General features: G+C 40.5%; 1 protein-coding gene across 4 annotated transcripts in view; it reads right to left on the bottom strand.

Moving 5' to 3' along the window:
• The window catches only part of slc8a2b (solute carrier family 8 member 2b), a 200,307-nt gene that overhangs the window by 16,236 nt on the left and 169,308 nt on the right, over positions 1–14,763 (bottom strand). For 3 of the 4 annotated variants that reach the window (XM_082503049.1, XM_082503047.1, XM_082503048.1), the window contains 4 exons: positions 9,491–9,864; positions 4,210–4,313; positions 2,229–2,246; positions 251–331 (listed from right to left, as the gene is read on the bottom strand). In XM_082503049.1, the coding sequence (XP_082359175.1) occupies positions 251–331; positions 2,229–2,246; positions 4,210–4,313; positions 9,491–9,864 (577 nt within the window). The remainder of the gene's footprint in view (positions 1–250; positions 332–2,228; positions 2,247–4,209; positions 4,314–9,490; positions 9,865–14,763) is intronic. The other variant, XM_082503050.1, reaches the window with a different exon arrangement.

Raw genomic sequence — 14,763 nt, 5'->3', positions numbered from 1 at the left:
CAGAGAGATTAAGCTGGAAAGGATGTGCAGCTGGTTGGGGAGATTAAGGAAAGAGATGGAAATGTAGTAATGAGTGACGAGTGTGGAAGGAGTACTCTGAGTAGCTGATAAGTAAAGAAAATGAGAGAGAGAAGGACGGATGAAGGACAGTTAGTGGATCAGGAAGTGTAGAGGATTAGCACGCAGGAAGTGAGAGCAGCTATGGAGAGGATGTGGAAGTGTGCAATGAGCACTGGTTAAGGTGACATACCTTTAGAGGTATGGAGATGTCTAGGTGAGAGAGCAGTGGACTTAACCAGATTGTTTAACACAATCTTGGAGAGTGACATGCCTGCAGAATGGAGAACAAGTGTTGGAGAAGAGGTGGAGTAACTACAGAGGGATAATGGTGATAAGCATGAAGCTATGGCAAAGAGCCGTTGAAGCTAGGTTAAGAAGAAAGGTGGAGATCAGTGAGCAGAATGGCTTGATACTGAGAAAGAGATCTACAGAGGCAATATTTGGTTGGAGAGAGCGGATGGAGAAGTATAGAGAAGGTCAGAAGGAGCTTCACTGTGTCTTTGTGGATCTACAGAATGCCTATGATAGGGTGCTGAGAGAGAAACTGTGGTACTATGGCTCCGAGCTCCTTCTTGTCTGCAGTGGTAAAGAACATGGTGACTGACGAGAGTCTCTGTGGATTATGATGGTTGGAAACGACATTGTGATCTGTAGGGAGAGCAAGAAGCATGTGGAAGCGAGCCTGGAGATGTGGAGGTATGCTCTGGAGAGAAGGGGAATAAAAATCAGCAGAAGCAAAACAAGATATATGTGTTCGAATAAGAGGGAGGCAGATGGAAAATTAAACATGCAAGGAGCAGTGCCAGTGAAGGGAGATGGGCTTAAATACCTGGAGTCAACCATACAAAGCAAGAGATGTGAAGAAGAGAATGGAGACAGGATGAAGAGTGTGGAGACGAGTGTCCAGGGGGCAAGGATAGTAGTAAGTGTGTAAGGAAATGATGGTTTGGAGATGGTGGCGGTAACAAAAAGACAGGAGGTGGAGGTGGAGGTGGCACAGACGAAGACCATAAGGTTTTGATTGGCAGTGAGCAGAATGGACAAGATCAGAAAAGTTAGCAAAGTTGGAGAGGAAGGGCTGAGATGATTTGGACATGTGCAGAGGAGTAACGAAACATTTCTCCCACTGAAAACGCTACGACCAGATGAACAGAATCAACTTTTGGGGACAGTGGATATATTGGGCAAAGGATTTTAAAGATGGAGCTGCCGAGCAGGAGGAAAAGAAGAAGACGACAAAGAAGATTCATGCAGAGGCTTGGTGTGACAGAGGAGCATGCTAGGGATAGAGTGAGATGATCCTCGTGGCGACCCTAAAAGGGGGTAACTGAAAGAAGAAGACAGCAAATGCAGCCTTTATCCCTTTATCTCCTGCTTGAGTGCTGCTTAACCTTCCTTTGTTGGTTTCGAGGACATGTCTACAATCATCAGTTAAGTTGTGTTTCCTCCAAGGTAGAAGTCAAAAATCCATGTTAGTGATTTCAGTTAGCAGAAGTGAGACTTAGCAGACAGCAAAGTGATGCTTGTCAGGGTGGCCAGCCCCATAACTCCAGTGTCCAGACTACTCTACAAATCCTCTGGCTCTGCTCTGTGGATATATAGAAATTCAGTGATGTTTTCAAACTTTACTGATTAAAAACTTCAGAAACAGTGTCACAAACAGTCTATGTGTCAACATGGATGAGTTTTATATGTGCATGTTAAGCTGCTGACAGCAGTGCAGAAGTGAGGCATTTGATATTAGGTTATTTTTCTCCTTCCTCCTTGAGGCAGAATCAGCAGGAAGCCAGAAGAGCAAACAGAATGATGGAGCGCTGAGTCAGACCGAATTTATTATCGTCTCGCTCCAAATATGTTCATGCCTCAGTGTGGGTTAAAATACCATTTTTAAATGTCAACCTTTGCTGGAGAGCTGACGTAAAAGTGAATCATCAGTGACTCTGATAATTGAATACCTTTACCAGTTGTTATTAAAAGATCAATGTTCTTTCTCTTTTTCCCCATTAAAAAACCTTTAAAAGGCTTTAGAAAAATTATATATATCTATAATTGCTTCACTTCATTTCATTCATTATTCCACAAAATAATCAACATATTGACTGAAAAACTGTGGCTCGACTCAGACGTCCTGACAGTTTGAAGCAGAGGAACTAATCAGATGGTCTTACCTTGGTTGAGCAGCAGAGCTGTGAAGAAAACAGAGAGGAGGGCGTGTGGACAAGAAAAGAAGAGCAGTAAGTACCAGCGAACATTCAGGAGGGAAAGCACAATCAAAACAAAACTCCACAATGAAAGCGCAAACCTGATCTCACAAGTGAGTCAATATTAACAGTTCAGTAAAACCTTTTTGTCTTTACAATAAAACTCGAGTGCCTTCAGCAACGATCTCTTTTCTTACTCGTCTGTCTTTCAGCTGTTAGTGTTTTGTCCAAGTTAATAACACAAAGGACAGTCTAAAAAATCATCTGAAGTTTAAAGGAAATGTCCCGTCTCCACGTTACACAGAGAAAAGCAGGGTTTGTGTGTCGATGGATGAAAGATGAATGGCTGTCTCCCTGAAGACGTGTGTCTCTGTGTTCCTAAGATAAGATGAAATTTTATCGATCCTTGTGAGGAGAGTGGGTCAAACAAAACAAACAAACAAGTAAAAGACAAGAAAAAAAGGAAAAGAAAAGGCAACAAAATATACACAAATAATGTGCCGCTGTCCACCTGTTCATCTGGGACAAATAAAGCCCAGCTGCAGTCTGAGCTGCTGTAAAGCCTCTTCTGTGAATTTACTGAAGAGGTGTAACTTAGTTTTGTGACTGAAAGGCTGAAAGCTTTGAAATGCAAGAAACATAACAGCTGTTTTAAAGTCATGGTCATCTTTGAGATTGTATTCAGACTCCTTCATTCATTCAGCTCAGTAGCTGCTATTTACCACGCTCCCTTCAGACCATGCACACTGTGCGCTCTGTCATTTCATCACACACCTCAACCTTAGACAGAAAGCAAACATTCAATTCTGTTTTTGTGCCTCCGCATTAGAGCACTTTTCTGCAGATTTCACAAGAAGAGTCCAGTTTGTGATCCTGGTGACAGGAAGACCAGGAGCCTGCTCGTCATTTTTGACAATCAGAGCGTTGTGAACCATGAATTCATCCCCCAGGGTGAGACTGTCAACATGAACATCCTGTGGCATTTGTGTGACAGCGTTCAGCAGAACACCTGAGTGGCTCAGAGCGCGCTAAAATAAATAAATAAATAAATAAATAATATATATACACATTTTGCAATACCAACATGTAACACCTCCCAAAAATGGAACAAAATAGAAAAGGTTGATGGATGATCTCTTTGACACTCATAGAAGACTCTGCCTAAAAGAATATGTACAAGTGGACCTGGTGAGACTTCTAAGGAGAGATCTAAAAATAGCAGCTATGCTGAAAACTGTAAGAAGGTATGGATAGGAGTATGAAGACTCATCGCTGCGGAACAGACCCAACAATACAATCCTCTGTTTCAGGGTGCTGCATATTTTTTTTTAAATCTGAATGTAAAAATGTATACATTTCATTTTTATACAAGCTTGTTTAAGGCAAACTCTTAAACAAGCTTCATGAATGCAAAGCTGTGAAACTGCTTTAAATGTTTAAAGTCAGAAGAGAAATTCAGCGCCAGCTTTGTGAAAGCAAACATTTGCAGTACTTTGATACCTCTGCAGCTGCGTTTTAACGAGTATCAAACACGCCAAGGTTCAGTACTCAGCCCCGTCTATGATGTCTTGTAAATACAAAGCAAACATTTCTACACTGAATAACCGTCAACTAGCGCTTCTTTCAAATGTCACGGTTAAAAAAACAATTCTAGAAAGAAAGTTGAGTCTCAAAACACATGACTCACTCTCAAACTTGTGCATCACGGAGCAACTAATGAGACAAAATTTAGACGTAAATATTATTTGCATATAAAAAGACCCTCTGATAATACGAGTCTGTGTATGTGGAGCATATTCTCTTTGAATTTCATTTATACTTCTCACTTTGTAACCGACAGTCGAGCAGGGAGATGACGTCAGGGTTTGATGCATGTTTGCTGGTGACGGTCGATCAAAAGGTTAAAGTAAATCCATCAAACAAAGGGAAACATGTTACAGTCACGTACCTGAGATTCCTCTCTTCAGCCAGCGCGGCTCCTCCAGCACGATGAAGAAGTTTTCATGTTTTTCATATTCTTCATCATCAATTATCCTCACCTGGAGAGTCTGACTGCACACACGCGCACACACACACACACACACACACACACACACACACACACACACACACACACACACACACACACACACACACACACACACACACACAGAAAACTGTCAGTTGCAAACACATAATGAAGTTAAGCACTTCATCAATAGGTGATTTTAGCACTCGGGGCGCCTTCACCACAGGTCGTCCTTGTTAACGACGTGTTGCCATTGCAAATCTCAAGGCCTGTGAACTAACACACACACACACACACACACACACTGCAGAGGTCTGCCCTGCTGTGTCTGTTCAGGACCTGCTGCTGTGTAAATCAGAGCAGGAGGAAACCAAATGCATAGAAAGGACACAAGTTCAATAAGTGAGTTAAAGGTGGGAGCTAGGGGAGAAAACTGCAAGACAGATTAAAAAGACTCACAGAGGGAAACTATTAGTAGTCAGAGAAATATAATGAATAAGGATTGATGTCATGGATGATTATGCAATTATCTATTTCTAAAATACCACATTTTAAATATCAAAGACTGCATTAATGTTAAATAATGGGACTCTCACTTGGAGTGTATCTGCTCACATAGCATATGGAGATTTCAGCTGAATATTTATGACTTCTCCAACATGGCTGACTGGTTTTCAGAATCCATACCAAGAGAAATTAACTTTGCACTGAGGAGAAAAGAAGCCAGACACTAAGAATAGGAAAGAATCAAGCAATAGTGAGGCAGAGCAGCTTTAACACCATAATGACAGTGAGCGTTTGAGCGATATTAGAAATGATGGGTTTATTTTAGAAGAGAAGAAGTGAAGGTGAAGTGATGATGACAAGCCCCGTTAAGGTCTCTGAGGACTGCCGGACTGAAATGTCACCACAGAGAGCGACCTACTGAAGGTAGAAGAAAATCTACTGTGACAACACAGAGGAAGAGATGGAGGAGGAGAGAATGAAACTGAAGGAAGACAGGACAGGTGTGGAAAAAAGAGCGAAAAGGAGAGGGAAGAAAGATGAACAATAAAAGTGTTTAGTGTAAGGAGATCGAGATATGAGCACGAATGGATGGAATACAAAAGTATGTATTCATTAAAGAAGGAGCCATGAAAAGACAACAAAGCACTCCCTCATTCACAAGGGGTCACCGCCACGTGTAGCGCCACATGTTTGATTTTGCAGCTTTTTACACCGGCTTCAAAAACCCCAAAGGGCTTTGTGAGAGTCAACGAGGGAGAAAAAAAGGAAAGGAACTGGGCCGATGCAATCAATAGTCAAGTCATCCTGACAGGTAAGCAATGTGGCGTGAAAATGACAGAATGAAGGAGCGAGGCGATTAGATGAGGTGATGATGAGCAGAAAGAACGATCATAAAACAGTCCAGCAGGAGAGCTACGGCGCCGCTGATGCCGCTGACAGCTCGAAACTTCCTTCCTATCTCACTCATAAATCAACGTGACTTATTAACTTCTTCTAAATATCCAACTGCTAACAGTTGTTAGTAGTTATTTACTCTTAGTTTTGATTTAGTAGTCATTAAATAGTCATATAATAATTACAGGTTAACAAATGTAGATTTACTAGCAAAATGCAGCTTTGACACTCATTCCCTCCAAGAATAACTAATAAAACCAGACCAGCTACTTCACCTGTAGGGGGCGACACTGACGTGTCTTCACCCCGATGTTGCTGTTACTTTATTTTACTGCAGATTGTCAACTTTGGCATTTTAACCTGATAGCTGCAAGTCTGCAGAAAGTCTTCTCACTTCCTAAAAATCATTTTACATAAAAAAATAGAAGGCACAAAAAACAAAACAAAAGCTAAAATAATTACTTTAATCTGCTTCCATTCAAAATGTCAAGCAGCTGATTGTTGAATGTGATGCTGTTATCATTCTCTGCCACCATTTATATGATGTGAAATTCAAATAGTAAATACCTTTAAGAAGTATTTTACTACCCAGTAAAACCTTTAAATATTGAAGTATACCTATTCACTCAACCCCTCCTCTTGACAACTTTGTCATCTTTGCTATTTATTTTATTTATTTTGGATTTCACACTCATAATGAGCAAATTTCTGTAAACAACAAAATAGGTATGGCCACTCTAATTTGCACGCAAGTCAAACAATGTTCAGACATTTCTTTATTAATTAAACAGACCCACTAAAGGTTCCTTTTCAGTAATTTTAAGCATGCAAGGATTTGTTCAAATTCTGTTTTCAGATGTGCAAACAGTGCCAGCTGTGGTCAAGCAGTAGCGGTCAGCACACGCTAGAGCCAGAGCAGTGTGGAGCTGCAAAAAAGCCTAAAAAGATGTGAAACACCAAGTCCTGATTTTAGCAGAAAGCTGGTGACATGTTATGTCCAAGAACAAAACTACACCCTTGAGAGCTGGAGTCCTCTCACAGAAATGAAACGACTGCAGAGGCATGAATAACTCTGGAGCTGCACTCAGAGAATTGTTGCCCACTCTAGGAACTCTATCTCTAGGAACTGCATCGTCGGTCATCATGCAACTAAATGTAGCCACACAGAAACTTAATAAGGTCACAAGGGGCACAAAAGGCACAAGGTGGGAGCTTTGAGTGAAAGCTGACGTGTTCAGACACGCTGACTGGGCCATGATTAACCAGTGGAACAGCAAACAGGAATAAATCCCTCCTCAGGAGCAGAGCCAAAGTGCTGCTTCACAGAAACATGCTGAGATCTCCCATCACCAGACCTGTCTCACTAAATTCACTGTCCTGCCAGTCAGTGAACCTGTTTACATCAATGTGGAGCTCCTGGAATCAATATCACACAAGCACGAGTCGTTCAAACTTGTCATAAGTGCTACACAGTTCTGAAAAGGAGAAAGGCTCCGGTGTCAAAAACGTTGCCTGTGAGGTTTGTTACTGTAGACAGTTAGAGCTGGATGTGAAGACGCATCCTATCGGAAGCTCAAAGCACCCCCGCCGGCTCTAAGGAGACCCCGACACGCTGCACAGTGCCATCTGGTGGTGCGACCCGGCTACACAAAAAAGAGCTGCTACACTTATAAATACAACCAAATATGACCTGACGTTACTCGTTAGGTTCTGGTCGATTCACTCCAACACTACCGTGCAGTATAATGTGACACAAACTCAGAAAAGATCCAGCATGAGCATGCTGAGCCTGCCGTCAGGTCAGCTGTGATGAATAATGGATAGGACTGTCGTCTGGCAGGCACAAAGGTGAACCAAAGACAGTGTGGGGAGCGCTGAAAGAGGTGAAGAGAGAATAATGGTAAGAGAAGACATGCGAATAAACAAGAGGAAAGAGGAGGAAGTGAAACAAGCAGAGGATGGAGACGAGCAAACATCACCACGAAGCACGCAGCAGCTGAAACCTCCCTCTGCCCATTCCTCTTACTGTTATAGAAAAGTTCAATAAAATATACATTTAGCTGGAGTGAAGAGGTGAAAGCATAAATTTCTAATCAATAACAACTTATTTTGAAAATCATACACTCTCTTTACTCCATCCCCTGAATTATTCACCATTCAAAGATCCTTATCCTCTTTTGTGGGCATAAACACGCAGAGCAGCAAAGTCTGAAAGTGAAAGATTATTTGTTTTAATGCATTTTCACTAATTAACTGCAGCAGGAGGCCAGAGGGCTCTGAAATACTCAGCATTTCAAATGAACAGGACATACATCACCCGACCCAATACCATCCTAAATTAATGTAATTGGTCAGATTTTAAATCTTCTTTCTTTCTTTGCTTGCTGACATTAATGCAAAAAAGATCTTCGATTGGAACAAAAGCTTCAGGTCCCAGAATGAGCAGATTTATTTGATAAAATCTGCAGTAGCACATTTTATCAGCCCAGATACGATCTTGTTATTGTTGGTATGTTAGCACAGTTTCATACAGGTCTGTGTTCTTGTTGACATGCAATCCTACTGGACATATTTACAACTTTGTTTACAGATGTTTCTGTTCTTATTAACTACAGGAGGAAGAAAAAGAAGCAAAAAACAGAAAGAACTAGAAAGAAGCGATGTGCATCTATCCACATCAACTGTCACAGATTTGGCATGAAGTGTAATTGTTGTAATGCTTTCTTGTTAATGACACTGGTCTTTGAGTACCCAGTTTCACAGGTACTCATCAGTCACTGCTCTGAAATATTGCTAATCATTAACAGCATCAATACCGTCATCAGTGAGCGCTACTTGGTGTGTCTTCCTGTTTGTTCTGAAATCAATTTCCTTTGTTTTTGTGGGTCTCTAACTGAAGAAACCTACCCTGACACTAAATCATTGTAGTTTTAAAAAAATATGTTTCATCTTCAGCAAATTCCATTTTAAAACATTAGCTGAGGTTTACTCAGCCCTTTAGTTTGGAGATGAATTATCTGACTTTCAGGAGTAGGACCATCTGCCACCACCAGTCCCCATCGAGGCCTTCCCAAACCACAGCTCAATTCTTGATTAAGCCATTCGCCTTTATCGCCTAACAAATGCTGTCAAACCTAAAATGGGGACGTGGGCCCAGCTAGTGAAATAAAATGTAAATGAACCAGGACAGAGGTAACACAATATTCTGTGTCATGTTCTATAGAAACTTAGTTTCCCCCACATATTCTAATTCTGATTGGGATGTTAGTGGTACTGGGGATGGATGAGTGCATGCAGTCACATGGATAAAGGGGCAAACAATGAACAATACAGCGTTTAAGATTTTCATCTGCATCTTCATTGACGAGGAGGTTGTGGAAAGTTAATGACAGCAGCCTAATCAGCTGCTGGTTTAGTATGTTTCTTGTAGCCTGGATGAACTTCTGGAGCTGGTAGTCCTTGTTCTGCTCTGCGTAGCGCCACATGAAGCGGTTCCTCACCTGCTTCTTGTGTGGTCAGAGCTGCCCAGCAGCAGGACAAGGACTATCATTACCAGCTGGAGTCCAAGATGATGACATTAGAGTCTAAAAGATGATGGTCGAAAGCTGCTGAGTGATACTGAAGATCAGCACAACAGTGTCCTGGTCAGAGTCTTGGTCACAAGATGGTTGATTTTCAAAATAAAAGCATAAGAGTTTCATTGGTCGTGTTAGATGTGTCCACTCAAATGTTCCTATACAAATTGTGAAAAGCTTTCTCCTCCCTATTACTTACATGTCAAGAACCAGAAGAAGAGCAGCATGATGTCATCCTGACTCACCTGGTCTGGTCGTTGGTGAACTCCAGCTCTCCTCGGGCTTCCTCGAAGTCTTCTCCAGCCTTGGCGGTGCCTGACTCGGTGTGGTACGGCAGGATGACTGTGCCACGGGCGCCTGAGTTGCGCACCACCGTCAACTCCATTGTGCCCACGCTCTCACTCACGCGTACCATTCGTTCGCTAAACGTGAAGATGCCAGCATGGTCGTCATCCAGGATAGTCACCGTGGCCACCAGGGGCTCAACTAAGCGAGCTTTGGGTGCGGCACCCACTTCGTCGCTTTCAAACATCCCCTCTGCATCACCAACACGCAAATTCAACAGGCGGACAAAGAAGTGCTCGTCCTCTTCAAATATGTCATCATCGATTATGCCAATCTAGAAACAGAAGATACCAGAGAACAGCGTGAAACTTTAGCTCCAAACAGGTGAGTGTGAGTGAGATTCCTGTAGTGATTAATAATTCCTGGTCAGTTTTTGTGTTTTGGATTTTAGAGCAAAGCTCAGTGAGACCAGAAGACAGAATAAAAGAAACGTCTCTGTTCAGTGTCCTTCATGTGTAATTATTAATTATTCAAATTTGGACATAACATGTGATTCCTGAGCAGAATCCTATTAGTGAATAATAAGAAGCTTCGGAGAGCTCTGAGGTGGAATTATATGGTCAAAGAGTGAAAATGTCTCTATCCTAGAAGGCCACTTCAACAACAATCCCAGTATTATGTGGAATGCAGTCATGCTACATGCGCTGAATTTAAACTGAACCCTGCTCAGGATGCTTAAGCGCAGTGTTGTTGTATCTGGATGGCTGAGGTGAATATCAAGAGCCAGTCTTTTCCCTCAGCTGCTGGTTCTGTAGTCAACTCTATCCAATCATGTCACTGCACATTAGCAGGTGGCAGGTGGGGATTCCCAAATCAGATCAGGTCTGCGTGTCCAGCCAAGCCTGCCACAGATGGAAGTGTATAAATGTGACTTTTTCTTGCAAGAGAAATAAACACTTAAAAAATACGAAATATCCGGGAGACGTGGAGCTTCACTATAACCCATAAAGAGTTCTGTTTATATTATTATATCCCCTCTCTGTCAGCACTGCTTTTGCAAAAATGTAGATAAAAAAAAATCCCTATTAAATTTGATTCATGCCACTGTTTAGACAAAATACAAAAAACTAGTGCTGTCAGCGTTAATTTCGCTAAAATCACGTTAACGCCATGACCGCATTAACGCGGCAAATCTCCGTTGGTGAGTTAACGCAGATCGCCCCTGTGCGTGGTGCTGTACGACGCTAACGTGTTAACGAGCTAACCGCACTAACGCGTTGGCGTCGTGCAGCCCCACGACGCCAACGTCAAACAGACTCAAACAGACTCAAGGACAGTTTTACAACAGGGCAATAGCCCTGATCAATGCAAATAGCTGACCTGACTGACTACCTCCCTGGACTTTTTTTGGGGGGGGGTTAACAATGGTAAAAACAGTACTAATAATAATATTTATATTTATAACAAGGTGCAACAATAATTAATGTGCAATAATAACAGTGTGCAATACAAATACACTTGTTCTTCTTTTTTATTACTAAGTTATTATACTGTGTTGTGTTGTTTGTGTTGCGTTGCGATGTGTCGTATCGTGTCGTGTTGTGTTATATGTAGTGCCGACGTAGGACAGTTTTCCAATTTCATTGTACTACTGTACTATGTATGACTGTGCAATGACAATAAAGAGTTATCTTATCTTTTATTGCACTCTGTCATACGGCATCACTCATGATTTGTTGTTTTTACATCCCATAGTGCACACAATAAGGAGACAAGGGAGAGAGAGAGAGAGTCACGTCTGATGACAATTTAGTGCCTGAAGAAAGAGTTACTTCAACAAGCTCCAACAAAGCCCAGTACTTTTCAAATTATGCATTTCTTCCTGCTAAAGCTGGAAACTACAAAGGTGTTTCACCACTTGAAGCAAAAACACACCACTGAGTAGAACGAGGAGGAGATACAAGCAGCAAAAGTAAAAAGCAGTTTAAGTAACTTAAACTCCTGCATATAGAAAGTATCTTTCAATTGTATTATGTGACAGTACTGTGCAGTGTTGTATAGTTCATTAGAAAATAAGGATGTATAATTCATTTACTGATGCCTGGAAGCGTCAATAAAATATCAGCAATGTTGACACCGTCAATTTTTTTGAAATATTGTATAAATTTTAGGATCTATTGCCCAACCAGCAAAGTCCGTTTGTTTCTATAACCCATTAAAACACAATAAATGTTGGCCAACGTACTGTACAACCAGTAAAACCATCAAGCAGTGGGGGTAAATGACACTGTGAATTAAAGCTAGTCTGAAAGTGAAGAGGTCTGTGAGAAGAGGTGAAGTTAGTGAGTTAATTGACCTAATCTGACGTGGGAGGCTATTGCAGAGTTCTGGAACATTAACTGAGAACAACCATTCGGCTGTAAGAGCCAACTGGGAATTAAGAATAGCTGAAAACTGCTGATCAATGGACCCGAGAGAGAAGCATGGATCTGATAGGTAACGTGGATTAAACCCCTGCAAGTACTTGTATGAGAAATAATGTTTTTATAATTGATCCTATACATCACCGTCATACATCAGCAAATTCAACTATTTAAGAATAGTTGAAATATGATCATGCTATTAGTTTTGCTCAGTCCAAAATATAACAAACTGCAGAATTATGTTTTTAAGCTCATTAATAGAAAGAAATGGTTGAAATTTACTTAAAAGTCTAAATTTAAGACAAGAATCAAAAACATACAAATCAAATTCTTTACCTGAGGTTTGAAACATGATGTCAGAGACCCAAGAACCATGTTGGGGTCTTCTCTGTTTTCTTTATATTATTGTAGGGTCTTTACTTCACAATATAAAGCACCATCAGGCAACTATTGTGGTTTTTTTGATGCTATATAAATAAAACTGAATTGCATTAAAGTAATAAGAATTCAATTAGTCTGATTTTAAATGGATTTCTCTTTGTTGTGACAGTTGTTTTTATACTGTTCCCTCATAGCGCCAAGAGTACAACCAGTACACTTTTTATGTGCTGACAAATTACATAATAAACTGTAAATCTGTAGAGCGTGGACTTACAAAAACATTGTTTTTAAGGCATTTGTTAAACTAGTCTTCAACTTAAATAATCCTTTCATGTTGTTTTTAGACAGTTTGGACAAAATTAAATATCTGAAGACATCAGCTTCAGGGAGTTTTACACACTGATTCATTAAATGAATGTCAGAATCAGAATACCTTATTAATCCCAAAGGAAATTATGGGTTACAGCAGGCTGCATGCTGGTTGGCGCATGCGCACAAAGAAAGGACCCCTTCCGACCATATTTAGGCCCATCGGCTGAACAAGACAACAAAATATGAGAAATCATATCAATGTGTATTTGTATTGTTACAGTCAAATTTTTTTTTATTTTTTAAATCTTGGTTTTGTATTTTCAATCTATTTCAGTTTCAGTGAGTTTCCTTTGTGAGTTCATGTTAAGTTTTTTGGTTGTTTAACTCTAAAATGATAAAAGTAGCAAAACCTCATCAGGCTGGCTCTGATAACAATGTAATCAGTCTGTCAAAGACTAAAACTAACACATTTTTATCTGATTTTAGTTAGTTTAGAGAACAAACAATATATTTTTTTAAAGATTTATTTGGGCTTTTATTATTTTCATTACAGAACAGCAGAGCAGACAGGAAACGAGGATGGAGAGCGGGTGAATGGTCTGGGGTGGAGTTAAACTCTGCTCTATAGCTCTCAGCACTCTTACAATATTATTTGATGTTTTAGTTTTGGTTTAGATTTAGTTTCCTAGAATAACCATCGCTTATAGCACAGGCATTGCTGTCTCTTGTCTTGAGTGTTTCCTGTGCTAACTGCTAAACACCAGAAAACCAAAGTTCTTGAAAATCATATTTATTACCAACAAAAGTGCAAAGAAATGATGACGATCATTATCATTAAACTACAACTCAGTCACCAATGAAAGACTACCCAGAGTGTTTATTGGATTCAGACAACAGTAACTCTCCTGTGTCGTTTCTAATACAAAGCTGTGTTTTATAATTGAATGTCTCATCTCTGTTACTAATGGGGCTGATTTGCCTACTTCAGATACAGCACAGACCTTCATTCAATCAGCAAACATGAAGTGACAGTTAATTTAATCTTCATTATGCTGAAGAAGGAAACTTTGTGCGTGGCTCTGTGTGAGGCCACAAGCATAGCGCCTGGTCTGCAAATAATGCAGATTAAAAATTGATCAAATGAAATTTTGTGCCTTAAGTAATCAGACAAAGTAATGATCAGCTGCATTTATTTGACTGGAATAAACTGTGCTGAGAAGAGGAGACACGTTTTCAGAACTGATAATTGTCTCCTTTTTTTTTGACACAACAATTATGACTCTTCATTACAACAAAGAGTGCTGACAATGAGACCTGTTATTGGCTCTGTCAGATTGATCTCTCTCGTATAGCCTGTGAAGGCTGCGGTGACCGTCACACAGTGGAACTAATGCGACAGAGAAAGTGGAGCTCTGGCAGAGAGCTGAAGTATTCAAGTTTAATTGGTTTCCCTGCTGCTCGTTTCTAACTGGAACGGCGTTCGATGAAATCGGTGCTGGTGAAAAGGATGACACCGACCTTTGTAATATAGTTACTCCACATCTGGCCATCCGCTCACTCGTGGTGGAGGGGCCAATTTATGCTGCCAGTTTTTCAGATGTCCACACTTCTTCTTATTTAATGTGGCTCTTTAGGCTATTGTACCACCCCTCCACTCATCCCCACTTCCTTCTGATCTCCCATCACATTTTGAATCCAAGCACGGATTAGCCGGCTTACCATGTCTCCTTTTAATGCAGACAGCATGCAGCACTTTAGAGATAATATTCTTGGTTTCACATTAAGAAAAACATCTTTATTGTGTTATTTGATCCCAAATTCAAAGGTTTTGATATTTGTAGTAAAAGATGGGGAACTCTGAAGCACTTCACTTCACTGATCATTGAAAACTAAACTAAAAACAGTTTTTTACAGTAATAGTGCTGAATTATTGGAAGCAGCAGGCAGTTTTTGAAGGTTGAGAAGGAGGCAGTACAAACACGTTCACTTAATCACAAAGGTACTGGAATCTTAAAATAAAACGCAGATCTTTAATGAAAAAGTAATGAGTTAGAAAAACACAAAAACCAAGCTTGAAAAAGGGTTTCATCTCTAAATGTGAGTAAAAGCAAGAAGCA

This window comes from Aulonocara stuartgranti (genome assembly GCF_965226115.1).
Source record: "Aulonocara stuartgranti genome assembly, chromosome: 14".
NCBI lineage: Eukaryota > Metazoa > Chordata > Actinopteri > Cichliformes > Cichlidae > Aulonocara > Aulonocara stuartgranti.
The sequence above is the reverse complement of the archived record's forward strand: the minus strand, read 5'-3'. Positions and strand labels throughout refer to the sequence as shown.